Source organism: Marmota monax, unplaced genomic scaffold (assembly GCF_021218885.2).
Source record: "Marmota monax isolate L192 unplaced genomic scaffold, Marmota_monax_Labrador192_F-V1.1 WCK01_AAM20220418_F8-fsc00014, whole genome shotgun sequence".
Taxonomy (NCBI): Eukaryota; Metazoa; Chordata; class Mammalia; order Rodentia; family Sciuridae; genus Marmota; species Marmota monax.
The window spans coordinates 9,859,580-9,887,150 of NW_026695222.1; the positions used below are offsets into that span (position 1 = coordinate 9,859,580).

Consider the following 27,571-nt stretch of genomic DNA (forward strand, 5'->3'; position numbering starts at 1 on the left):
AATTCATAGGGAAACCCAAAGATAACAAGAGAGACAGATCTAAGGACAGTATAGGAATCAAAACACCTAGCACTTACAACTACAGAAAACATTGAACAGAACCCAACTCTTAGGCATGTTAACATAAAATCTCACATTTAAAGACTTATTTCCCTTGGTTTCTATTACTTAATATATCATGTCTGGCTTTTAACAACAACAACAAAAAATCACAAAGTATTCTAAAAGGCAATAAAAAACATGGTGTGAAAAGCTAATGTGACCCTCAGAACCAACTTGTATCTCATATTTTATAATTTTCGGACAAAAATAATAATGATGATGATGATAATAGCTATTATTATCATTTTACAGTCCTGGGGATGGAACCCAGAGCCCACACATGATGTGCAAATGCTGTACCACTGAGCTATGTTTCCAGCCCTGGACACAGAATTTAAAATAGCTACGGTTAATATGTGAAGGGCTCTAATGGAAAAAGTAGGCAATATGTAGGAATAGATGAATAGTGTTAAGCAGGGAGATGGAAACTCTAAGAAAAAATCAAACAGAAAGGCTGGAACCAAAAAAAGTTATAATGAAAATTAAAAATGCCTTTGATGGATTTATCAGTAGATTAGTCATATCCAAGGGAAGAATCAGTGACCTTGAAAATGATGAATCAGTAAAAACCTCTCAAACTAAAATGTAAAGAGAAAAAACAGCTGTATTTCAAGGTAATGTACTCATCTTTTCCATTTTTGTGTGACTTGTGAATAATTTACAATTAATAAGTGCCATGTAAAATGTGTAAACCCAGATAACTTAAGCATTTACATTATATATGAAATTGTCTCAATTTACTTTTTAAAGTAAATCTGATGTTAATATGTGCTGACTCAAATTTATGATATGACCTAAGGAAGCAGATTTAAAACACATGACACCTTAAAAAAAAAAAACCCTTTAATATGGAAGAACTTGGAAACACAAGGAACATGCTTTAAGGAAATAGCCCTAGATTTTAAAAAAAAATGTATTAGCCAACAATTATGAATAGGTACATGAGTTTTCCTTCATTGTCATGGCAATATTGATCACATTCACTATAGTGAATGTTATGGAGAAGAAGTTCTCATTTCAAATCTGTACCTTGGATTCATAGTATTATGGTAAAATGCTATGTATTCTCATGTGACTTCCTTAATTAGAATAAAAGAAATGATTAGTCATGAATATTTAGCTATTTTTTACATATTATACTAATTTACATTCCTTTATTCTTATGATGGCATGTTTTTTATTTTGTACCTGCTCTCCTAGGAACCTACATGAGATATTGGACATCCATTTATATCTAGAGATATTTATGTAGATATAAATGCACATCTTTTTAAAAAATTTTTTTGTTTGTTGTAGATGGACAGCATGGCTTTATTTTGCTTATTTTTATGTGGTGCTGAGGATCGAACCCAGTGCCTCACACATGCTAAGCAAGCACTCTGCCACTGAGCTACAGCCCCAGTCCATAAATGCACATCTTAAAGGAAAGAATAATAAAAATCTTAAAACCTAGAAAAACTTACTTTCTTTTCTACAAGGGCTATATTCAAAGATGAAATCCAAATGAAGGTGGGGACCTAGGTTTCCTGATTTTATAGCTGCCCCATGCCTCTGCCTGTCTTGTGGGCAAAGGTCTTTACATGAAAGCTCTGGATTGAATATTAATGACCGTCAAAACACCTTTTATGTTTTTACTTCTGAATTGTGAATTCATTAGCACAATGAGCTAATTGAGTAGCTGACAGCAGCCTCACATTATAGCCAAGGGTGGAACAGGGGGACCCTACATATACACACAGAGAAGATACTTTTGGAAAAAGCAGAATTAAAGGTGATCTTCTCTTCTGTTTCTTTAAAAAATAACATTATCAAGCCAGGTGCAGTGGTGCCTACCTGTAATCTCAGTGGCTCAGAAGACTGAGATAGTAGGATTGCAGGTTCAAAGCCAGCCTCAGCAACGGGGAGGTGCTAAACAACTCAGTGAGATCCTGTCTCTAATAAAATACAAATATTGGGCTGGGGATGTGACTCAGTGGTTGAGTGAGAGCTCCTGAGTTCCATCCCTGGTACCTCCCCCCAAAATAATAATAATAAATCAGTTTTGGTTAAATAAGTTTTATTTCCACTGATTATATGCTTTTTATTCCTCTAGCAGTTTATACTTAAGTCTCTGCTACTTTTCTTATTTTTAATATTTTCTGACATGCAGGTAGCACAGTGTGTCTCACCAAAAGGACCTCTTGCATGTTCAAGGACCTACTTTTTTGGAGCTACTCACATTCCTTACTTGGGTAAGTCCCTGGAAATCATCTCATTAACTTACCTAGTAAATGGTTTCTCCCATGGATGAGAAGTTAACATAAAATTCACTACTTTGCTTAGAAACTTATGATACCAATCTGTGGGACTCCTACTCCCTCTCTGGGGAGTTGCTGTGCCTAACATATTACAGAATATTTCAGAAGCAAAATCATTGGTTCAACCTATGGTTTAGAGGTCTAACCCTGTGTAAGATCCTGGACTCAGTGTCAGAAGAAAGGTCAAATAAAGAAGATCTAGTTTGAGATAGTAGGAGATATGGGCTACAGTGGGAATATGAATGACTTAGCTGGATGAATACCTGAATGTTGTGAGAAATGTGACAAAGGGCCATAATAGAAGAGTACCCACAAGCTGGGCACATGATGTGGTGCTATCCAAAAAGGCCAGGCTGACTAGAGCCTCTCTGCTTGCTGGGGTATCCCAGAAGCTGCAGGCATAACTTAAAGAATGAATGTGTTGCCAGGCGCAGTGGTGCATGCCTGTGATCCCAGCGGCTCCAGAGGCTGAGGCAGGAGGATCTCGAGTTCAAAGCCAGCCTCAGCAATGGCAAGGCACCCTGTCTCTAAGTAAAATACAGAATAGGGCTGGGAATGTGGCTCAGAAGTTGAGTGTCCCTGAGTGCAGTCCCAGAAACCCCCAACACTTTAGTTCAATCCCGGATACCCCCACCCCCACAAAAAAAAAAAAAAAAAAAGAATGAATGTGGACCCAGAAGATATAGTACATCAGAAGCCAGATTTTTTTTTCCTGGGTATTGTCAAATAAGCCAGGAAACTCTGGAAAAATGCCCTTCCCTTCAGGAAGTCCCAATAAAAAGTCTCATTCTTATAAAAAAATTATCTTGAGTCAGATAGTTAATAAAATTAAGAAAGAAACAGAACTGAGCCTGTTTACCTCAAAGTTTTAAAAGTATAAATATTCTGGAGCCTAAGATTCTGCACATCTCTGATGTTTAGGTAGTGATGCTAAGTAGGATGTAAAAGTAGGAAATGTCAGGGTGAAGGTCCAGGAGGATATTGGAAGAAGCCAGGTTCCATTGTTGTTTGTGCTTATACTGTATTTAACTTAAAAGAAAAATAAATATAGTTCTTGGTAATGTCTTCAAATTAAATTAAGCAGGTGAGATGGCACACTGTTGTAATTCCAGCAACTCGGGAGGCTGATGCAGGAGGATCAAAAGTTGGAGGCCAGCCTCAGCAACTTAGTGAGACCCTCTCTCAAAATGAAAAAAACAAGAAGGACTGGGGTTATACCTCAGTGGAAGAGCACCTCTAGCTTCAATCCTGGGTACCACAATAGATAGATGTATAGATAGATAGATAGATAGATGGATAGATCATTTCCACTTCCTTATATAGTGTTTGCATATTCTGTGCTCTTGTCACATTCTTAATACATGTGTTCTTTCACAGGTGGCAGTGACAAGCTGCCCAAGAAAACTGAACAAATGTAAGTCTTCATATTTGTCTTATTTTTTTCTTTTTTAAAGTTGCATTTCTCGGTTGTGGCTGCTTTGTGTACTTCCTATAGAGATTATCAGTGATTAGGACATCTAGTTATGAAGTGAACATTTCTACATAGTTTCCCAGGTGGTCCCCAGCACCTGTCTGTCAGCTTGGAATCCATATCAGAGGACCCTGCCAGCTTTGCCATCTGCTCTTTTTTCTGGAACTCCAGAGTCTTCCTATCTGCACACCATGCATTTACATGATATAACTTCCCTTCATATGTTTTCTATATAGTGCATTTTTAATTGGGGGCTTATCTAAAAGTAAAATAATCTGAAATACATTGGAAGATTCTTTGAAATTCCATGTGGCCTGAGAAGTGTGTTCTCTGGACTTGACACTCAGGCTGATGAAACAGCTGCAGTCTGAATCTCAGCTGTGCAACTTTAGAAAGGCCTTACCTAGTGATGACCTTTCTCAGCAGAAAACCAAAGACAGGAAATAAACTCATTAATGTTGAAACTGCTGAATTCCAAAAAGTATACTCCTTCAGAAATACGATCATAATAAACTTCTTCAGACCATCAGTACTTCTTAAAGACCAGCAGTGACAAGTCAGAAATAATTATCTAAGGATCTCTTTAAAATATAGGTTCCCCTTACTCATTCTCATAACCACTGAATCAGAATCTCTAGGGCAGGGCCCACAAACCTGAATTGGGAAAAGTATAGTGCAGGTAAGTGCTGTGTCTCCCTTCAGGAAGTCCCAATAAAGAGTCTTATTCCTCTAAAAAAACAAACAACAAAAAAACTCCATATGCGTTTAGATTTACTTAACTATAATTGCCTGGCTAGCTTGGTCAGTAGAGCATGAGACTTTTGTTAAAATACTTTTTTTCATTGTAGATGAACACAATAAACTAAATAAATAAGTAAACTCTATTTTATCTATTTATTTATATTATCTATTTATAAATAGATAAATAAACACTATTATATCTATTTATTTTATTTATGTGGTTTGAGTATCAAACCCAGTGCTTCACACATACTGGGTGAGCAGTCTACTGCTGAGCCACAACCCCAGCCTAAGCATGAGACTCTGAACTATAATTATAATGCCTAGAAAGTTTTTTGTTGTTGTTGTTTTAATTAGTGCCTAGAAAGTTTTGTTTTGCAGATTTTTTTTTTTCACTTTAGCAGCAATCCAACCACTTTTTCATATGTTGGTGGGTGTAATCTTGCTTTGTGCCTGCTTGTGCCTCCATGACAGATATGCTTAGCCACTGCCCAGGATCTTCATTCTGGAGACCCTTAGACATTTTGCCTAAACCAAATTCATTGGGTCCCTACATCAGGACCTGGTATTAAGAGGTACTTATGCCCAAGTCAGGAAAGTCACAGAGCTGGTGGAACTTGGGCCTTGTGGAGTCCTAGTGAAGGAAACAGCAGCACTACCCAGTCCATTTTAAGGGTCAGTAGCCAGGTATTGGCCTGTGTGTGGGGCTCTTGTCTTAGGATCTGTGTAAAGGAAGGCCAAGAAGGGAAGTTGTCCAATGCTGGACTGACTGATGTTTGAGTCAAGCCAGGGAAGGGGATATTTTTACATGTCTTTGGGGTTGACCATTATAAAACTTTACCCTAGTGTGGTGGTATGGAGGATTTTTGTGTTCTCACCTGGAAGTTGCAAAGTTCATTGACAGTGTCCCTGCCAGGTCCTTCCTACTAGGTAGACCCTCTGCTCTGGCCAGCAGTCTTCAGGATATGTTACTCTCTGAAGTTGTTGTTTTGCTATGGAACACTCTGTCCCTTTTTCTTTTTCAACCCAACTAAAATCTCTTGGCTGTGAAATGGAGGTGCAGAAGCCAAGGAAGAATTGAAGGAGATGGCAGGGTGATATGTCACAGCAGAAAGGCACCAGGCCGAAAGTAGAGCCGAGTTCAGGTCTGCCATGAATTTCTGTGCCCTTAGATAGCCCACTTCACCTCAAGAGGCTCTGCTTGCTTCCACCATTGTAAGAGAATTCGACCAGATTATTTTTGTGTTTCTGCCCACTTTCAAATTCCTGTTGCTTCCTCTTCCTGTTACAGGGTTAAAAATAGACATATTCTTTGTGAGGCCATGTTCGTACCTTGCTGGGCACCTCCCCTTGCCTTTCAGATGAGCCTTTTCCATGTGGATGAGCACCTTCTCTCTATAATGTCTTAATTGAGAAGAGCCTGGGCCTCCTTTCTGTAAAGCAGGTGGTTCTCTACCAAGGGCAGTTCTGCCTCATACCCCTATATTCCCAACCCTGGGCACATTTGACAAGGTGTGAAGACACTTGATTGTCACAACTAGAGGGTTCTGTTGGTGTCTAGTGAGTAGAAGTGAGGGATGTTGCTAAATAAACCTCATACAATGCACAGGACAGACACAGACCCTACAGCAAAGAATTATCTAGCCCAAAATAGCAATTTCCAGAAACTCTTCCATAAAGGGGACCAGACTTGGATTTTCTGAATACCTTTGTGGAAGTCTCAGTCTAGCAAAGAAGAAAACCTTTTTATAATGGCTTTGGATTGAGGGGAAGATAAGAGATCCTCTCAGAAGCATTCTTGACATTTTTTTTTCATCTTTATTTTATTTTATGTGGTGCTGAGGATTGAACCCAGCACCCCGCACATGCCAGGCGAGCTCGTTACGTTACCGCTCGTGAGCCACATCCCCAGACCCTTTTCTTGACATTTTTGATCAGGCAGGCTGCTTAGAAAGTGGCCTGCAGCTGTTTAATCTGAATTTAAGTGAACTCCCTTCAGCCAGACAATCTCTCTTGCTCTCTAAGAGTTCCTGCCCTGGGGTTCTATAGCAGCCAGTGTTTAGATGTGGTGTGACTAGTCCCTGGAAAAGCTTCAAGTGTGTATCTTTGCACTGAAGGGATTCTTTTTTTTTTTTTTTTAATAACTTTATTTTATTTATTTATTTTTGTGGTGCTGAGGATTGAATCCAGTGTCTCATACCTGCGATGCAAGCACTCTGCCACTGAGCCACAATCCCATCCCTGAAGGATTTTTGATCTGTGGGTACCTGCCCCTGTACATATGGTGCTCAGGGAGCCTACTAGTTTTATTCTCTTTGATCCCAAACAGGGAAGGTTGGACTTTCGAGCAGAATTCAGAGGAGCTAACTTTAAGATGGTTTAACAAGAGTAAAGTATAAATCAAATAGGCATATGACTTAAGAGTTCGTTTTTCAGTGAGTTTCTTTTTTCAATGAGTTTCATTTTTTGCACTTTTATCATTCTATTTAAAAATCAGTTCCTTGGGGACTGTTGTTTATGTGCATGCAGCTTATGATGAAATCTCATGTTACTATAGTTAACAATTATTTTTTGTTTTTAAAGTAGGCTCTTGTCCCAGATATATGCTGCTGTTATTGAGGCTGTTTTGGCTGGCATTGCATGTTATGCTAAAGCTTCCAGTCTAACAAAGGTAATTTAAATACCATGTTTCTCTTTCCGTGGTCATTATTTAATGTAAAGCATCCTAACCATTTGTTTATCTTTGGACATCTGGAGTTCTCAACTTTTATGTGAACTCGGACCTCCATGGCAGCAGGCAGAGATGCCTGTGGAGTGCTGAGCTTCTGCTGCCTATGGCCATGCTGCTGTTGTTTTATCAGTGACAACTCATCAGCACTTCTTTGTAGACATCTGGTTGTGTTAAAGTCATTCTGTAGTACATTGTTATGTTCAGTTTAAACAGAATGCTTTTAGACGTTAACTATAGATTATTCTGCTGTGAGTTTTAATAGTTAGGTAAGTTTTTTTTTTTTGAGCTACTTAGTTTGGTTTCCTATAATCCAGTGTTTAAAAAATCAACTATAGACTAGGAAATCTGACTTGCCTTTCCTAGACAAGCATGCGTGTCCTCGGTCTCTGACCATTTTCTTCCTTGATGTTTCATGATTAACCTGGCCTGCTGAGTTGGATTCCTAAATCTGACATAGTAAGGAGATGAGAAGAGTCAGCTTGATGCCTCCCAATGCCAATAGGACCTTTCCTGAAGGAAACCAGTTGATATTGGAAAGGTTGTGTATGATGTAGATGTGAGAAAGACCTTAGACATAGTCACCAGCCCCTTACCATCTCCCCTCCTCACTGAATTTGAATCCTGGAATCTCCGTACTGATGCAAGATTGTTCAGCCCTTTAACTTCTACCTACCATAGGGCCTATGCAAAGCCATGGGATACCCTTCTGTTCCTACACCTTTGTTTTCTAACTGATCTTTTGTAACTCTAGCTATTTAAATATTCTTAGTGTCTGGCAGGAACTAAGAGCAGTGGTCCCTCTACTAGAGTTAGGGGAGCGGGGAGCCCTTTTCTAGACTTCACATACTATCAGCATCACCCCAGCTGTTCATATCTCTCTGGCAGATCAGGTGCCAGTGCCCATCTGCCTGAAAGCAGTTTTTTTCCTATGAGCCAGGCCTGAAGAAAGTAAGAGCCCTGTTTCCCTTAACATGATGTTTATTTACACTTTAGTCTCTTGATGTATACAGAGTAGTTACATAGAAGGCACCAGCCAACTGTTAGAAGGTCCCTTCCTGTCAGTGATATGTGTATTTTTTACTGCTTGAAAGCTAATTCATTCTCTTTCTCTCTCTCAACAGGCCAAAGAGGTAGCAGAGCAGACTCTGGTATCTGAGTTAGATTCCTTTGAGCTGGTTCAGTTTAAGACAGCCCTATGGTAAGCAATGGTTGATGTTCTTTTTACAAGGAATTTTTTTGATTTGTTTTCTAAAATACTCTTGACCCATGTAATTTATATTCCATTTTCCTTTTGAGAAATGTTTCAGTAAAAACATTCAGTAAAAATAATGATATATATGAAGGAGAATCACTTGTGATCAGGCCTTTATTTGACAAGCTAAGAGCCAAAACCAGAGGAACCATATGAGGAACACTTGCACATCTTTTGAGGCTAGAATGTGAGGCAGATTCATACCAGAACCTTAGGAGATTTCATAGGTCTGGTTCCAAAATAAAGTTAGAAGGGTAAAATCAGGGACCTTAGAGATGGATTTGTTGGGGGAAGGAAGCTGGCACATGAAGATAGTCACTGCTTAGAAGAGACTTACCATAGTCCTGATCTGCCTCGTAGATGATAGAAACCCTGAGTCTTGGGACTAGATGCTCTGGAAATATGACTTCTTGCAGCCTTCCATCACATCTCCCTGCCTGTCCCTCTGTATCTCTTATAGGACTTTGTACAGAGCTAAATCTTCATGAACTCAGTCTACTTAATCCCCATCTCACAGGAGGATCACTTTGTGTACTTTTATGCGAAGGAGAGTTTAAGAATACTTCTGGGGCCAAGCATATTGGCACCTTCCTGTAATCTCAGCAACTCAGGAGGCTGAGGCAGGAAGATCATAAGTTCAAGGCCAGCTCAGCAACTTAATGAGACCATATCTCAAAAAAATAAAATAAAAGGGCTTAGGAGTGTAGCTCAGTGGTAGAGCATTCCTAGGTTTCCCTAGTCCTGCCCCCCCCCCCCAAAAAAAACCCACAAAAAGACTCCTAGAACTTGAGGATATGGTGCTTTCCTAGTATGAATTCAGTTCCCTGCACTTCAAAATAAATAAATAGATAGTTTTCAGTCCCTAGCACTGCAAAATAGATAGGAAGGAAGGAAGAATGAATACATATTTCTGGGGTGTGCTATCATGCCTCCACTCCCATGACCCATGTTTTCTAATACCTACAACCCTGGATAATGAGAAGAAGTGTTTGATAGTTATATCAGTCAGTTGATCAAACAAAAAAATTCTATTCTATTGCTGTAGCTCCAGAAGATGTAGAACTCAGTGGTGCAAGGCTTCCTTTTGCTTCAGGTCTCCTTTCCCCTGGGTCTTCTGGGTCTTTTTGTTTTGGCTGTGGAAGAGGACAGATAGGAGAAACCTGTTCCATTAGTCCTTGTGCTGCTCTGCATTGTCTGTTACTGGCATGTCTAAGTTCATGAAAGTTCCTTCACTTTCTGGCTATAACTTGTTAGACAGGATAGGCAGCCTCTATATCTATTTCCTGAAACTGTCTATCTAATAGAGTGTTTAGGTATGTAGATCTTATTTACTATTATAGTGAACTTGGCTGAAATAGTCATTCTATTTATCCTTTGCCTTGGGATTTTGCAGGGCCACTTCTCAAACCCAAAGCTTCCTAGGCCTGAGTGTATCACCCTAACTGGAAGAAGGCATATGGAGAAAACACTGAGTAATGGGAGGAGAGTCCCAGAGTCAGTCCTGCACCTAGAGCCCCGCTCTTTTCTCTCCACAAGAGTTACTTTACTGAGGACTTACACTGCATCACATTAGCAGATCACCTGCCTAGAGAGGAAGGTGGAGGGAGCCATGAATGTATACTGAAGTTAGTGTGTTACTAACTAGTACTTCTTAAGGCATGAAATTTGGCTTATATTATTCAGAAACTTTATTTTACAAAGAGTAAACCAGAAGGGTTTTCTGGTTATTCCTCAGCTCTGAAGACCTAGCCCTGCCTTTGGCTCCTTAGCAACAAACTGTGAGTAGCAGAGATGTGGCCTTTGCTGGAGTGTAGAGCAAAACCGGCAGTTTGACTCAAGGTTGATGAAGAGCAGGAGTTTCAGGACAGTATATAGAGGCTGAGGAGCAGAAGTGTTATCATGCCAGTCGAGGGCCACAGGCAGTCTGCAAGAGTCAAGATAGCCCTTGAGAACTAGCAGGCAGGGCCTGGAGTCAGATACTGGCTCCATACTTTCTGATGGCATGGGACCCAGGGAGAGGTATCTAAAATAACTGAGGTAAATCTGTGTAAAGCTAGGATAACACAGTAGTCAGAAAGAACAGACTGACTTCTATTGTGTTTTGGTTTTGGTCTACAGCTCCAAGATGGCTTTTCATATACATGCTGTGAATAATCAAGGAAGGTGAGTGTATGATTTTGGTATCTTCTTCCTTGATAAGTTGAAGAACATAAAGAGAGGAGAGGCTGCCTTGTAGCTGCAACCTTCATTGATCTTCTCACAGTTCCATTCTTGGCCAAGGTACCACTCCAGACTTGAGTTCAGACTGGCTGTATTCATCTGAGCCTCTGCACTCTTGAGTGCTTCCCACTGGAGTAAATGAGTTCACTCCAGTTACCCACATGCTAATTCTGCATACTGGAATTCAAAACAGAATTTCATAGTGTTTTAAAAATCCTTGAGAGAAATCTGAGTCTGTGAGTTGTTACCAAGTTGAAAAAAGAACATTGTAAATTTTGGTGCAGTTAAAAATGTCATCTCCCATATCTTTCCTCTTACAGAATTGTGCCTCTGGAGGGTGAAGATAGTTTATCCTTTGTGAAAACGGTAAGCAGAGCTATTATATATACATCAGCTGGCTAGGAATGGCCTGTAGAGGGACACCTGAAAGGGGTGAGGTGGGAATAGGTAGGGGTGTCCAAGTAACTAAGACTGTTCTGATCTCATGGAAATTTTGAGTTGAGGACAAACCTGCCTTTACCAATGGACCAACAGGTTTTAGTGGCTTCTTTTGCATTCTAAGACCTGAGTTGATGCCCTTAACAGGGAGCTGGGAAGATCCATTAAACAAACAATAATCAACAAAGGCCTGGGTCTCCAGTGAAGTGGGGCAGAATAGTTTAGAGACATACTGAGCTGTTGGTCCCTGGGATGGTATGGCATAGCCTGAGGGAATCAGAATTTTCTAAGCCAGCTTCAGCCACAAAGCCAAGTGCTCCATTTATTCCACTGCATCCTGGTGTGAAGAGGGTTGGCAAATAGTGCATTAGAGGATGGTGGCTATCCAGCCAAGAATCTGGTTGAAGTATACATGTGCACAAGTTATACCTTAAGTTTGTTCTGTGGCCACTGCCTGAGCCTTAATTCCAGCACACTTTGGTCATGGTAAGTGGGCAACTGTAGACGACTTAGTGCAGATGCATTCCCATCACCATCACTGGTGGAAAAGCAACTCAAAGGGCTTGTCAGTAGTGTTTTCTCATCTGTAGAGAATAATACAACAAAGGTAATTTGGTGGGGCGGGGGGTACTGGGGATTTAACCTAGGGGTGCTTAGCCACTGAGCCACAAGCTTAGCCCTTTTTTGTATTTTATTTAGAGACAGGGTTTCACTGAGTTGCGAAGGGTCTTGCTGAGTTGCTGAGACTGGCTTTGAACTTGCAATCCTCCTGCCTCAGCCTCCTGAATAGCTAGGATTACAGGTGTGTGCCACCAAGCCTGACTAGGGTAATTTTTTAAGTTGTGAGTAATTAATGTTTTATAATGTATTTGGTCCCTGTCTGTCAGCATTTTGTGGTATTGTTCTTTTAGAACTATTTTAGACTTTTTTTGTGATATCAAGATATTGGGAAATACTTTATGACACGGGGGTGATAATACTTTATCACCTTGCTAAATTTTAAATTTCTGGCTTCTCTCCTTGGATTCTTGTGCAGTGCTTTGGAATGTGCTTTGCACAATAGTATGTGACTAGGAGCCCAATAGAATCATATTCTTATGATAAGTATGTATTGAAAGCTGGGCATAATGCAGTGTTACTATAGTCCCAGCTACTTGGGAGACTGAGGCAGGAGGATCACTTGAAGCCAGGAATTCAAGGCCCCCTGGGCAATATAATGAGACCCTATCATATTTTTTTTAGGTATGAATTTATTAGCAGCTAATGAAATAAGAAAGAGTAGTCAGGAATTTTATGCTTTCTTTCCAGGATCAGGCAGATATGAAGTTCTGCCTCTTCCTTGAAGCTTTCCCTATTGATTTCTTCCCTATAAGTACTGTGTTCTTATAGGATTTGCAGTTTATACCATGTAAATTAGGAAATAATTCTGAACTAATATGTCATTTCACTTTTCTGTAAGCTCTTGTCTCTATAGCTACACATTATAGATTTCCTGAAGAGATAGGTACTATGTTGTATTTTTTCCTCTCCCCATGCCACAAAGTGGCAAATACATGGCAAGTATCCAACAAATGTAACATGTATTTTTTTCCAATGTTCTCTCTCCCCTTCCTTAATACCAGTGACCAAATATGAAAGTGAAGGATCAGAAAGCCACAGGATCTGTTTACTTGATTGATCTGGAAACCAAAGAAAGAAGTAGTATTCCCACTGTCACTTATGAAGGACCATGTAACCAGCAAAACTCTGTGTTATCAGATGCTCAAAATCCCTTGAGAGGGCTGGGGTTGGGGCTCAGTGGCAGAGTTCTTGCCTAGCATGTGTGAGGCACTGGGTTTGATCCTTAACACCATATACAAATAAATTAAAGGCATTCTATCCATCTACACTACATTTTTTTTTAAATCCCTTGAGACAGATTAAAATAAACCTTCCAATTATTAAGCCTAATCAGAAAATTAACTCAAACATAAAAGCCTACTTGTCAATTCACCCTATTATCATGACAACTTTGAAAATCAGGGACTTGGCTTTGATTGTGTTTTTTTTTCTTTTCAACCCTTCTGTGTTCTTTACTTAAGAATCCAGCAGTTCCTAGCTGGTTACTGTGGTTTACACCTGTAATCCCAGCAACTTGGGAGGCTGAGGCAGGAGGATCACAATTTCAAGACAAATCTCAGCAACGTAGCAAGACCCTTAGCAAATTGATGAATAAAATAAATATTCCTCAAAATTAAAGAAACTTGGCATGTAGCAATGTAGATCAGTGATGATATGTGACATTAGTCCCTAGTATCAGAACAAAACAAAACAAAAGAATCCAGCATTTTCTTCAAGTGCCCCATTTTTTTTTTTTTTTTTGTCTCTGTCCTAGGGGTAGATTAGGGGCCCCAAGCAAGGATAATAATGTGCAGTAACGGACTTTGCTTCAGAAACTCTGTACCCCACTAATCAACAATGCTCAGGTTAAGAGGGAAAGAACCTATGCTTAGGTTAAGAGGGAAAGGACCTAACCTGATAGGCTTGTTGTACTGCTTATCCCATGTCCCTCACCAGATCTTCATGGTCATCCCATACCCAGACCCTAGCTCTGGCTTATATACTTCTACCCACTTTCTGTGGTGTTTCTTTTATTTTCCTTCCTTCCTTCCTTCCTTCCTTCCTGTTTTTTTAGAGATAAGGTCTTGCCATGTTACCAAGCTGGTCTGGAATATCTAGGCTCAGAGGATTCTAGCACTTGAGCTTCTTGAGTAACTGGAATTAGAAGCACACAACCACCATACCTGGTTTCTGTGTTTCTTTCTCATTATCTAATATTTTTTATCAGTTGATGATGGCTCTTTATTTTATTTATTTATTTACTTACTTACATGTGGTGCTGCAAATCGAGCCCAGTGCCTCATACATGCTAGGCAAGAGCTGTACCACTGATCTACAACCCAATCCCTCTATGTTTCTTTTTTTTTTTTTAAGATTTTTTTAGTTATAGTTGGACACAATACCTTTATTTTATTTATTTATGTTTATCTGGTGCTGAACCAGTGCCTTATACGAGCTAGGTGAGCAATCTACCGCTGAGCCACAACCCAGGCCCCCCCCCCCGCCCTGTGTTTCTTTTATAGCTTTCTCCACAGATTTGTTCTGTTTTCTCTCCTTTTGTGCTGAGGGGCTTTCTTACCAGCTTTTAGGAGCACACTCTATAATTAGAGTTGCTCTAATTTTATTTCTAGGCTACTGAAACTGCTACTTTTATTTGGTACAGTTGTTTCCTGCTTACCCACAAAGAATATATTCCAAGACTCTCAGTGGGCACCTGAAACGATGGATAGTACTGTATATATACTGTATTTTTTCGTATTCATGCATACCTATAGTGAAGTCTAATTTATAAAATCAGGCACAATATGATGATGATAATAGTAGAATAATTACAATAACATACTGTATTAAAATTTCCAGCATTACTACTCTTATGATTTGGGGTCATCATTAAGTAAAATATGGTTACTTGAATGTAACCCCTTTGAAAACCATGATAATCTAATAGTCGAGGTGACTATTAAGTGACTAACAGACAGTACTGTGTAAAGTACAGACACACTGGACAAAGGGATGTTTCACACTCTGGGCAGGATGGAAAAGGATAGTACAAGATTTCATCATGCTACTTAGAAGAGCTCAGAATTTAGACCTCATGAATTGTTTATTTGGGGAATTTTCTATTTAGTATTTTCAGACCACGTTTTACTGTGAGTACTGAGGTTGAAGAAAGTGAAACCACAGTTAAAGAAGGACTGCTATACTGAAAGAATATGTACTGAAATGTACACAAAAATATCCATGAAGACACGTGTATACCAAATGAATGACAGTCTTTCTGGGCTTGTTCAAAACTCAAGCCTAAACCGCTGGACAGAGTGTGACAGTGTGGGGATGTGAAGTTATGAATGTGTACAGAAACTTAGAGGAAACACCACAAACTCTGATAGGCTGGGAGCCAGTCATAGTTAAGAATGAAGACACCTTTAATCCTAGATCCCTGGGGGGCTGAGGTAGGAAGATTGCAAGTTTGAGACCAGTCTGGGCAAAATAACGAGACCCCATTAAAAAAAAAAAAAGGCAGCTGTGTTGCCTCTCAGAATACTCATAGAATAACACCTTGAGAGGGCATTTATAGAAGCATAAAGATGCTCTCCTTCTAGTCCAAGTATGTCTCTGGAAAGAAGCCTGAGTGTTCCAGAAGTTCAAGGTGTATTTCAGGATAGTTTGTTTTCCTAAGAAACTTTCCAGTGTATTTTTGCCATGTGTTTTAAAGCAGTATTTTGTGGCCTGTATCTTAGGGAACTCTCCTTGAAGGTGTTGGGCTGGAAACTGCTACAACTCTGGTTTCTCATTTGATACAGGCTTGTATGACTGTCTATGATATTCCTGATTTGCTGGGAGGAAGAGGGTGCTTAGGATCTGTGGTCTTCTCAGAATCATTTTTGACATCTCAGATCTTAGTTAAAGAAAAGGGTAAGTATATGTGGTCTTTATAAAGCAAACATTGAAAAAAAATTTTTTTTTTGACAAAGTAAGCCATAAAACTAAGGCATAAGACCAATATAAATTGATGAAAATTTTAAAAATAAGCCAATGGTGTATATTCAAACTTATGAAGAGCTCTTGTAAACTAATAAGAAAAAGATATGCTTCCCAATGGGGAAATGGGCAAAAAGTATGAACAGACTATTCACAGAAGTGAAACACAAAAAAAAGTGGGGGGGGATTTATATGAATAAAGATATACAGCCTCAGTAATAATCAAGTGGAAGCAATTTGAAACAGTTATTAGGCACTGTTTTTTTACCCATTATGTTGGCAAAAAATATTAAAGAATGATAATATCCAACGCTGATAGGACAATCCTGATAGTGTTCTGTTTGGTTTAAATATGTATATCTATAGTACCTGTACTACCTTGATAAAAATTAAAAGTAAAGATAAAAAGGGCTAATGAAGGATTCTTCATTTAAATGTGTTTCTATTTGTCCTAAAAAAAAATACTCAAGTTAATAACATGGAAAAACCTGTCTCTATACACTTATTAGTCTCTCTGTCCCCAGATGAGAAGTTCTCCTTTTCTGAGGGCATCGAACTCTTTATACCAATAAGAGGAACCTTTTCTCCCAAGGGGAAGGGCCTACAAGGTGGGCTGAGGTGGTTGGAAGTAACTGGAATGTCCATGGTCTTCCTACAGATGGCACTGTTATCACAGAGACCAGCTGCATAGTCCTGACAGCTGCCATACCCAGATTCTGCTCCTGGCTGGTCAGTATCATTCATAGATGAAATTGGACCCAAACATGAAAAATACGGGGAAGACATTTGAGGAGGAGCCTTTTTGTTGGGTCCCTTGTGGGATGTCAGATCCTAAGCTAACCATCATTCAGGAGTAGTAGTTTTATCTCAGCCCTTTCTCGTTATATGAACGAATCTCATTTCTTTAGCTCTCTCATATTCTTAGAACATTTAAAAAGAAAAGAGCTATGTTATATGAATTATTAAATTGTGCAAGGAAGAAATTAATCCCCTCATGTTATGGATGAGGAAACTGAGGATTAGAAGTTGATAATATCCAGGGGATACATTTCACGACCCCCATGGGGAACTGCCTGTCCACAGTTACACAGATTGTGAGAAGTGGACCTGTAGCTCCTTGCTCTGGCCAGAATGATTGCTACTGATTTTTCACAACATCTCTCCACATGTAGAAAATTTCCATCTTCCTCAGCAGGACTCGGTCCAAAACTTTACTGCCTTGGGTCATAGGAAGCATGATAGCAGAGAGTCTGATATTTGATAGTCAAAGGGCCTAAACTTAGAATCTATTTGTATTCTATTTCTACAGTTCTGATATGGACAGGGAAGAACTAAGAGTCATCTTCTAACATGAACATGTTTAAATGAGAACACACTCTGAAAATATTTTAATATATTATCATTTCTTCATCCCTAATAATAATTATTTTTCTTTTGAAGTGACATGTAACTGGAGATTAACACATCCTACCCACAGATCTTAGGCTCATTCGCTGGATCTGAGAATCTCAGTGAGAGAGCCTACTGTGGCCTTGTTCTCTGAGCCCTGATGAATAGTAGCCATTTCTGCCAGCATATCAGGGCCTGAGAGCACTGGACATGGTAGAGGGACTGCCTAGATAGGCTCCTGTAGATATTTGAACACAGAGGGGGTACTCAGCAGGATTTTGCTCTTGAAGTAGTAAATTGAAAATCTGCATTTCTATTGGACACAGGTAGAAGATGATGAAGTAAAATTGTCTGAGAAAACCCAGCAAGCAGTGAGGGTAAGCAGCCTTTTTCTAGCATTAGCATCCTGCAAACATCGAATGTAAACAATTCCTGAAGATAACTTAAAATATTTTATTTTACCACTAATCTAAGGGATCTGTAGTTCTTTGTCTTCAATTCCTATTTGTATTTTTCCCCTTCCCAGCAGACATCTGGAAATAACCACTAATAGGGGATGAAATTAGAACAATTCTTTCTGCCATTTAGACATTTTGGGTTTTTAAAAAGTCTCCCAGTATTAATCATAGCAGATCCTAGATTGACTTAGACATGGAAAGCTGAGATGCCAAAGCTTTAGGCCACTGAGAACCTGAACTCCATTTTCACAGAAGTAAATCCACTGGGAGATGAGCAAGAATTGCAGGCTTTGGTGCCTGGACTCAGAGAGGACCTTTACATTTCTTTTCTCAGCACCAATCAAGTATGGCAGCCAGGCACACTGGTATACACTTATAATTCCAATGACAAAAGGATTACAGATTTGAGGCAAGCCTCAGCAACTCAGTGGGATTCTATCTCAAAATAGAAAATAAAAAGGGATGGGGATGTAGCTAGGTTATAGAGTGCCCCAGTACCCCACCCCCCAAAAAATAGATGCCAGTAATATGCCAAAAAGAGCAAATGCCAAAGATAATGGAAGAAATTGGGTATGTCTGAGTTTGACTCTTGTTTTTTTACACAGACAATATTTGGCAGGATTTTTTATTCTGTATGTATTACAAATCATCTATGTTTTTGCTTTGTTGTTCTTTAAAGGGAGATGAGTGTTTCCTGGGCACTTTTCTAACTGGAGGAGAAGGAGCATATCTTTATTCCAGCAATTTACAGTCCTGGCCTGAAGAAGGTAAGCAGCTATGGCTTTTCTGTTCTTGGCTTGTCTGGATCCCTAGTTTGCGGATATTAGCATGGGTATTATGATTAATAATACATCTGCTGTTTGAAAAGGCTTGTTGGAGTTGCAGTGTCTTCTTACAGCTTTTCTCCTTTGATCCACCCACTTATAGATGAGGAAACCTGTGCTGGTTTCACAAGTACAAGGGCTTGTCCCAGGACTGCACCTGGTTCTCTTGTTGCCATCTGACGTTTCTCTCAGAATGGGTTAGAGCAGCAGCATTTCAGAAATAGAATTTGTAGACCTAAACAAAATCTGGATTAGTTTTCTACAGCTGTATAACAAAATTACCACTAATTTAGTAGCTTAAAACAACACCTACTTATTATCTCACAGTTCTGTAGATTAGAAGTTGAGGCAAGTTTAGCTGGATCCAGGTCTCATTAGGCTGCAGTCAAAGATCTGCCAGGCTAGGTTCTCATCTAGAGACTCTAGGGAAGAATCGACTCCCAAACTCATCAAAATGTTTGGTCCACAGTTCCCTCTACTGTAGGACTAAGGTCTCCATTTTGTTGCTGGTTGCCATCCAGGGACTGTTTTCAGCACCTCTTCCCAGAGGTCTTTGCCCTGGGACCATTTCTATCTCAGCAACCAGAACCAACCTTGAAACTCTCATATCATTCTACCCTCTGGCCCTCAAGATTCATATCCCTCCCTCATGTAAAATATAGTTACCTCCTTTTAAGGATCTTATCCCAATATAGCAATAGTAGTTCAAAGTCCCAAATCTCATGGACTCAGATATCCCAAATCTCATCATTGAGATCATCTGAACCCCTTATAGACAAGGCTCAGGAGTGTAGTGTATCAAGTATAGTTTCTAAATTCAGATCATCTCCATGTCTATGGACCTATGAAACTAAAGAGACAGATTATTTGCCCCCAGCTCTCCCAGCATAGAAGTGCAACTGGTAAGTGTTAACAATTATAGACTTCAGATTCCAGAAAGGGAGAACATAGAAGGTGAAAAGGCAGCCCTAAAATCCTGGTAACAACTCCATTTTCTTGGTTAAAGTTGAGGTCTGGGAATTATCTCCTGCAGCTCTCAGCTTTACCCTTTGGGCTCTTTGTTCTATTCTCTGAGCACATGGTTTTGCCCTCTGGGTACTTGGTTCAGTCCTCTTCCTTTTCCATGAAAAAAGAGTAGTTCCTTAATTAGAACTGAAGGCCTGGGAATAATTCTCGATGGCTTCAGCTCTTCTCCTTTGGTTCTTGGTTCTACCCTCTGAGCTCTTGGTTTCCCTCTGGTTCATGGTTTGTGACTTATGGCTGTGAACTCAAATTTTCATAGCTCTGTGAAAGGTAGCACCCTGTTTGTGGGTAAATAGTTTTGTCAGCCTGCTTCTTGAAGTAGATTTCTCAGAGTTCAGCAGCTTCTTTTCATTTTTCTCTTTTCTGTCTCTTTCAGTCCAAGCTGGTAATATTTCTACTGACAATAAATTTCTCAAGAACGTTTTTTTGTCTTGCATGGATTTCATGGAGATTTACTCCAGGTTCCTTTTTGGCTTCTTCAGAATACTTCATGTGTGTATGTGGTCCTGGGGATGGAACCCTGGACTTCATGCTTATAGGCAAGTGAGCTACATCCCCAGGCACCAAGTAACATTTTATTGCAAGTCCTATTATTTCCCTGTTGAATATAGTCTTTTTGTTAAGGAAGAGTTCTGATTTCACAAATTCCTCAACCTCTACTGAGCAAATCCCCTTTCTTGATGATTTGTTCTTCTTGTTGAAAATATTCTATCTGGTGGCAAATTCCTCTCCCTGTTCTCAGATCACTGGTTTGGCTCCTCCATTCATGTAGAAGACAAAGCGCAAGGAGTTCTGGTTTTCAGACCACAAAGTGCTGAGGTGGTTGTAGCATCTATTACATGCCTGCGTCATGATGGGCCTTTCATTTCTGCATTTCCAGGTCCTGGTGCAGAAGACATGGGATTTAGAAAGATTTGTGGAAGTCACTCAGTGTGTGTCAGTGCTACCAGCTGTGGAGCAAGATCACATAGTGTTTAAAAACAGGTTGTAGGCACAACACAGAGTTGGTTGTACACTGTCATCCTTGAGCCAGTTATAGTATTTAACAAAGACACTTGCCCAAATTAGATTGCAGCTTCTTAGCAGAGGGCCTTATTAGAAAACAAATCCTGCATTTTATTGATATCCAGCAAGGTTCAGTATATCCTAGGTCTCTGTTAGAGGATAAAAGACACAGCCAGTGATTTCTGGGTCCTTGTCAGTCACATTCTTTCAAGAGCTTAGATTTCAAACTTTTTTAGTTCCTGAGGGAAATCTAGTTTTCTGAGACAGGAAAATTCAATAGAAGTAAAAAATTTAAACAGGAGGCTGTATGTTAAGCATTTTACCACTTCAGGGTTTAGGACAGGGATTAACTGGGTTTGTGGGGCTTGAAGTAAACATTTCAGGGATCTCTTATAAGAAAACAGTGTAAAATGGGTAGGACTTTTCTCAGGTCTTGGAATGGAGCTTCTCAGGTAAATGGTCCTGAAGCTCAAGTATCGTTATAAGTATCTTGATAAATCTGCCTCTAGCTGAAACTGGATGAGTTTGAAATTTCTGTCTTTTTCAACCCTTGAAATATATTTGTGATGGGCTGGGGATGTGGCTCAAGCAGTAGCGTGCTCACCTGGCATGCATGTGGCCCGGGTTCGATCCTCAGCACCACATACAAACAAAGATGCTGTGTCCGCCGAAAAAACTAAAAAATAAACATTAAACTCTCTCTCTCTCAAAAAAAAAAAAAAAAAGAAATATATTTGTTTTGAGCATTCAAATTCTGAGCCTCATAGAAGGCAAAAACTTGACTAAGTTTGTAGTGCAAGTTAATGGCAGTATCTATAGGATTGTCCATGTCTCAAGGGTAGTTCAGGCTTTCTGACTTTTGTTCACTGGACTACTTGGTGGTGAAAATAGTGCTTCCTTTGCATTGAAATGCTTCCAGCTCTGGAACCTTTTCCTTTTCCCAGCTAGTGGCTTCTGCTATCATGAGACTTCTTGTTATTCAGCTTCACACATGTCCTTCATGTGCCCTTCTCTTCCCACCCTGCTGACTGTGGCCAGGCAGGCTGCTCAGTACCTAGTCCTTAAAAACTTGCTTTAGAGTTTTACCACATATGCCTATATCCCTAAACAAAGTCCTGTTTTTGACCTTGAACCAGATAGAATCATACTGTGTGTGTTCTTGTTCTTCTGGGGCTTGCTTTTTTTTTTTTTTTTTCTCAATTTTATGTTCCTAAGATTCATACAGATTTTTGTGATATTTATTTGGGAATAGTACAGCATTGCAATGGGAATTCACATGCTATAGTAAACTACGGGTGTATTCAGAGTGGCTGTGGCAAGAGGAAGTTTTTAAAGAAAAAAAAAATGGGTAGGATTACATCAGATATTTTGAAACAGTCTTTGGCCACATTGATTAATAACAAGTGGTATCAGTCTAAGGTTGAACAGATGGTTGCTGGGCAGGTATTCTTGGAGGAGTGTGTTTTGTGTATGGCTGTGGTGGCCTCTGTGGAAGCTTGTGGTTCTAGCAGTCTTTTGTGGTAGTTACTATCAGGCAATCATGCGCAAGAACTCTTCCTTCCATAACTTCTCAGCTTTATTTACTTTTTTTTTTTTTTGGTTGTGTTGATATAAGTGACTCCATTTTGATTTCTGACAACTTTCATGTCTCTTTCTCAGTTGTATGTAGCCATATAACTCATTCAACATGGCTCTGTAGTATTCCTTGGTATGAAGATTAGCTACTTATCATTTTTACTCTTGATGTAACATTTGGATTATTTTTAGTTTTTTACTGTTGCAGACAGTACTGTTATTGAACATTCTTATACATATTTCTTGGTTCACTTGGGTAAAGTTTTCTTCAGAATTGGAATGGGGAAGAGTAGATTGAGATTTTAGGATGAGCCCATGCATAGCTTTTATCAATGAAGTCAGAGTGATTGTACCAAGTTATACTTCTACCAGCAGCATATAATTGTTTCTGTTTTTCAACATTCTGGCATACTTGTTTTGCTGGTGTTTGCCATTGCAATGAGTGTATAATGCTATATCATTAGGACTTTAATTTTTATTTCTCTGGTTATTAGTGAAAGCTGACCATATTTTATTTATTGGCCTATTATACTTCCCTTTTGTAACATGTTTGTTTTTGTCTTTTGCTCATTCATTTGTGGTGTTTTTGTTGTTATTTGTCATTGTTATTTTTAAGAATCAAAGTTCTCAGGGCTGGGGTTGTGGCTCAGCAGTAGAGTGCTCACCAAGCACATGCAAGGCCCTGGGTTCCATCCTCAGCACCACATAGAAGTAAATAAAATAAAGGTATTGTGTCCAACTACAACTAAAAAAAAAGACCCTGGGTTCAGTTCCCAGTACCACAAAATAACAACAATGAAGTTCTGTATAGCCTGACCTGGTGACACAGTCTTGTAATTCTTGCTACTTGGGAGACTGAGGCAGGAGCATCACAAGTTTGAGACGAGCCTGGAAAGCTTAGCAAGATCCTGTCTCGAAGGGCTGGGTTATTAATTTTAATGTAGTCAAATAATTCATCTTTTCCTATGTGATTTGTATATTTTGGATCTGTTTAAGAAATATTTCATCTCCTATGATAATTTTTTCAGAATCCACTTAGATTGATCTTTGAAATGATATGACATAGGAATTTATTCTTTTGTAAATGTAGAAAAGCACTTGTTATAAGTATCTTGATAACAAGTGCTTTTCAACAGTTGTTGAAAAGTCATTCTTTTACCACTGATCTGCAATGCCAGCAACTGTTATAAATCAGATCACTTTATGTGTGCTCCTATTAATAGGATTTCTGTTCTGTTCCATTATTCAACTTGTCCCTGAGAAAATACCATTCTGTCTAGATTTAGATTTATAATATATTTATATATGGTGTCTAAGTCTGCTGACACTGCCATAACAAAATATTGTAGACTGGGAGGCTTAAATAACAAATTTATTTCTCACAATTCTGGAAGATGGGTAGTCCAAGATCAAGGTATAGCAATGTAAGTTTTATTCTGAGGACTCTTGTCTTAGCTTACAAGTGACTACAGCTCACTGTGTACAAACATGACTTCTCCTTTATACCCAAAGTTTGGAAAGGAGGGCATGCTCTCTGGTGTTCCTTCTTATAAGGGCACTTAAATTCCATCAGACCATCCCCTATTCTCATGACCTTATCTAACCCTAATATCCTTCCAAAAGTCCCATCTCCAAATATTATCACTTTGGGAGTTAAGGCTTCAACATGGACTTTAGAGGGGACACAGACATTCAGGCTATAACTTAGTTGTAAGTTGCTCTATTTTGTTTTTCTTCTTCAGGAGTACTTTGGCCGTTCTTGGCAGTTTGCTCAAATCTGTTGACGCTTTCAAACTGACTTTTCAAAATGATCAAAAAACCTATTGGAAGACAGGTGCAGTGGCACATACCTGTTATCATATCAGCTTTTGAGGAAACTGAGACAAGAGAATTGCAAGTTTGAGGCCAGCCCCAGCAACTTAGAGAGACCCTGTCTTAAAATAAAAAATGAAAATGGTTGGAGTTGCTCAGTTGTAGAGTACTTGCCTAGTATGCTGGAGACTCTGGATTTGATCCCATAAGGGGGAACCTTATGGGTTTAATTTTTTTTTTCTTATCTGAAATTGTGTGGAATTTAAAGATTACTTTGGAGAGAATTGATATTTTTCACCCTATCAATTAAGTAAGCCTGGCTTTTCCAATCCATGTAATTTTAAATCTTTCAATATAATATTGTAATTCTCTCATTATTTTGTATCATTCTTGCTACTATATATTATATGTTTTACTATTATGTATTTATTTATTGCTACATATCTAGGATTATAATAAATTGTGGAATTGTTGGTCATAAGAGCAACTACATTCAATATTTGTATATTGACTTTGTATTCCTTACTTCATTAATTTTTTTTTTTTCTGTGCTGGAGATTAATCCCAAAACACATGTGCGTGGCAAGTGCTATAATATTTAGGTACACCCCCAACTTCTCAATTCCTTATCCCAATAATTTAGATTCTTTAGAGTTATATATATGGGCACTCATATAATCTATGAATTAGATGACCTTTTTTTCTTTTCTGATTTTTACTTTTATTTCTTACCTTGCTTTCACTGACTCAGACCATTACACATTTCATTACACCAGGGAGTAAAAGTGTTGACAGTGGGCAACACAGTATTGTTCCTAACAGAATGCTTTTCCTGTGTGTTTTGATATTGTAGGGTTTTTTGGTTGTTGTTTTGTTTTTGCTTCTATTTTGTGTTTGTATGCTAGGGATTGAACCCAGGGCTCACACAAGCACTCTATCACTAAGCTTCATCTATAGCCTTTTAATTTTTTTATGTATTTTGATTATTTATATATTTATTTATTTATTGTGGTACTGGGGATTGAACCCATGGCCTTGTGCATGCGAGGCAAGCACTCTCCCAACTGAGCTATATCCCCAGCTCTGTTTTTATATTTTGAGACAGGATCTCACAAGTTGCTTAGGCCGGCCTTGAATTTGTGATCCTACCTTAGCTCCTCAAATCTTGGGATTACAGGTATGTGCTACTGTGCCCTGCTTATGACTGTTTCTTGAATTTTATTAAATTTGTTTTATTTTTATTTGTGTTCTTAGATATAATCTCACTATATTTCCCAGGCTGGCCTGGAACTCCTGAGCACAAATCTTCTCCAGCCTCAGCCTCCCAAGTAACTGAGACTATAGATGTGTGCCACCACACCTAGCTTCAAATGTTTTTTCCCTCTATTTTCAAATTTGTTCCTTTAATCTATTAACATAATAATGTATATTATTTGATTTTTCTAATATTAAGCCTATTCTGTATTCATGAGAAGAATTGGATCTTTTTTTAATGTATTGCTAGGGTCAAATTGCTAATAATTTTGTCAGAATTATTGTATCATAAATGGTATTAACTTCAATTTTCCTTTTTTGTATGGAAAATTTTTAAGGTTTTTTTTGTGTGTATCCCTTTATGGTGAAATTGAGATTTGAGTTATTTATTCCTTAACTCTTTGGTAATACTTACTTATAAAGCACTGATGACGTGACTTTTCAAATTTTTATGTATTTGTTTGTCTTGATACTGGGGATCAAACCCAGGGTTTCTCATTTCTCACATGTGAGGCAAGTGCTCTACCAATGAGCTATATCCCCAGCCAGCCCCTCAGGAAAAATTTTTATTTACAAATTCAATTTCTATGAATATAGGATTATTTAGATTTTTGATTTCTACTTGAATTAGTCTTAGAAACTTAGAATCTTCTATGAAGTTTTATGAATTTTCTTAAATCTTTGGCATAAAGAAGGAAAAAAAACTCAAATTTTTATACTTTAAAGATGTTATTTTACTCTTCTGTCTTCTTACTTGTATTGTTTTTGAGCACAAATCTGCCACTCTTACCTTTGTTCCTTTCCATGAAATTTATCTTTTTACTGTCTGGCTTTTAAGATTTTCTTTTCTAAGATATCATGAATTTAAGCAATTTAATTTTTGTTTCCTTTTTTTTGGAAGGGGGATTAGGGACTGAACCCAGGGCCTTGTGAACACTAGATAAGCACTCTATCACTAAGCTACAGCAATTTGATTTTGATGTGACTTACTGCGGATTTTTTCATTTACTTCCGTTTGGGATTTATCCAGTTGCTTGAATCAGTGGATTTATACTTTTCTTCAAATTTTGAAAATTTCCTGACATTATTTAAGTGGTTTTTCTTACTCCATTTACATGTGTATTGGGCTAGACAAAGTTGTCTCACAACTCCCTGAATACAATTGTTTTCAGTATTTTTTCATTTTATTTTTTATACTACTTTTGTGTATAATCATTCTTTTTTTGTTTTTGAAATCTTAGGCTAATTTATTGTTTTTTTCCTCTCTGTGGCATCTCTAACATATAGTCATTGAACCTCTGCTGAAAACATAATCATTCTTTTGTATTGGAGAATTGTTTCTAGACTCCACTACCCACTTCATGAACATCAAAATCTGCATGTACTCAATGAAGTTCCTTATATAAAATCACATATTATTTGCATAAAACCTAAACAATCTTCCCATATACTTTATTTGAAATTTTTTTTTTCTTGAGAGAGAGAGAGAGAGAGAATTTTAATGTTTATTTTTTAGTTTTTGGCAGACACAACATCTTTGTTTGTATGTGGCACTGAGGATCGAACCCGGGCCGCATGCATGTCAGGAGAGCACGCTACCACCTGAGCCACGTCCCCAGCCCGAAAAATTTTTAAATTTGTTCTAATTAGGTATACATGACAGTAGAATGCATTTTGACATATTGTTCACAAATTCCTCTGGCTGAACATGGTGTAAAGTCACACCACTATTGTAATCATATGTGTATATAGGGTAGTAATGTCCATCTCACTCCACTGTCATTCCCATTCACCCCTTCCCCTCCCCTTACTCCCCTCTGCATAATCCAAAGTTCTTTCATTCTTCCCTCCCCTCCCCATCCCCCATTTTTGATTAGCTTCCACTTATCAGGGCAAACATTCAGCTTTTGGTTTTTTAGGTTTGGTTTATTTTGCTTAGTATGATATTATCCAGCTCTATCCATTTACCTGCAAATGACATAATTTCATTCTTCTTTAAGGCTGAGTAATATTCCATTGTGTATATATACCACATTTTCTTTATGCATTCATCTGTTGAAGGGCATCTAAGTTGGTTCCATAGACTTATACTTTAAATCATTTCTAGATTACTTAAAATACCATGTGGATACAATATAAATCATTGTAATATGTATTGTTTAGGAAATAATGACAATAAATTCTGTACATACATAGTACAGATGCAACCATCATAGGCCTAACTACATGGAACACCTCAGTAGAAACATAGCTTTTTATTTATTTATTTTTGGCACTGAGTGTTGAATCCAGTGGTGCTTTACTGCTAAACTTTATCCCCAACTCTTTTTATGTTTTATTTTGAGATAGGACCTCACTAAATTGATGAGGCTGGCCTCAAACTTACCATCCTCCTGCC

At 38.5% G+C, this 27,571-nt stretch overlaps 1 protein-coding gene across 3 annotated transcripts in view; it reads left to right on the forward strand.

The window, feature by feature from the left end:
• The window catches only part of Dnaaf9 (dynein axonemal assembly factor 9), a 152,484-nt gene that overhangs the window by 73,410 nt on the left and 51,503 nt on the right, over nt 1-27,571 (forward strand). For 2 of the 3 annotated variants that reach the window (XM_046433259.2, XM_046433261.2), the window contains 10 exons: nt 2,252-2,333; nt 3,777-3,813; nt 7,195-7,282; nt 8,464-8,540; nt 10,713-10,757; nt 11,135-11,180; nt 15,656-15,767; nt 16,492-16,562; nt 17,549-17,599; nt 18,360-18,447. In XM_046433259.2, coding sequence (XP_046289215.1) covers nt 2,252-2,333; nt 3,777-3,813; nt 7,195-7,282; nt 8,464-8,540; nt 10,713-10,757; nt 11,135-11,180; nt 15,656-15,767; nt 16,492-16,562; nt 17,549-17,599; nt 18,360-18,447 — 697 coding nt within the window. The remainder of the gene's footprint in view (nt 1-2,251; nt 2,334-3,776; nt 3,814-7,194; nt 7,283-8,463; nt 8,541-10,712; nt 10,758-11,134; nt 11,181-15,655; nt 15,768-16,491; nt 16,563-17,548; nt 17,600-18,359; nt 18,448-27,571) is intronic. The other variant, XM_046433260.2, reaches the window with a different exon arrangement.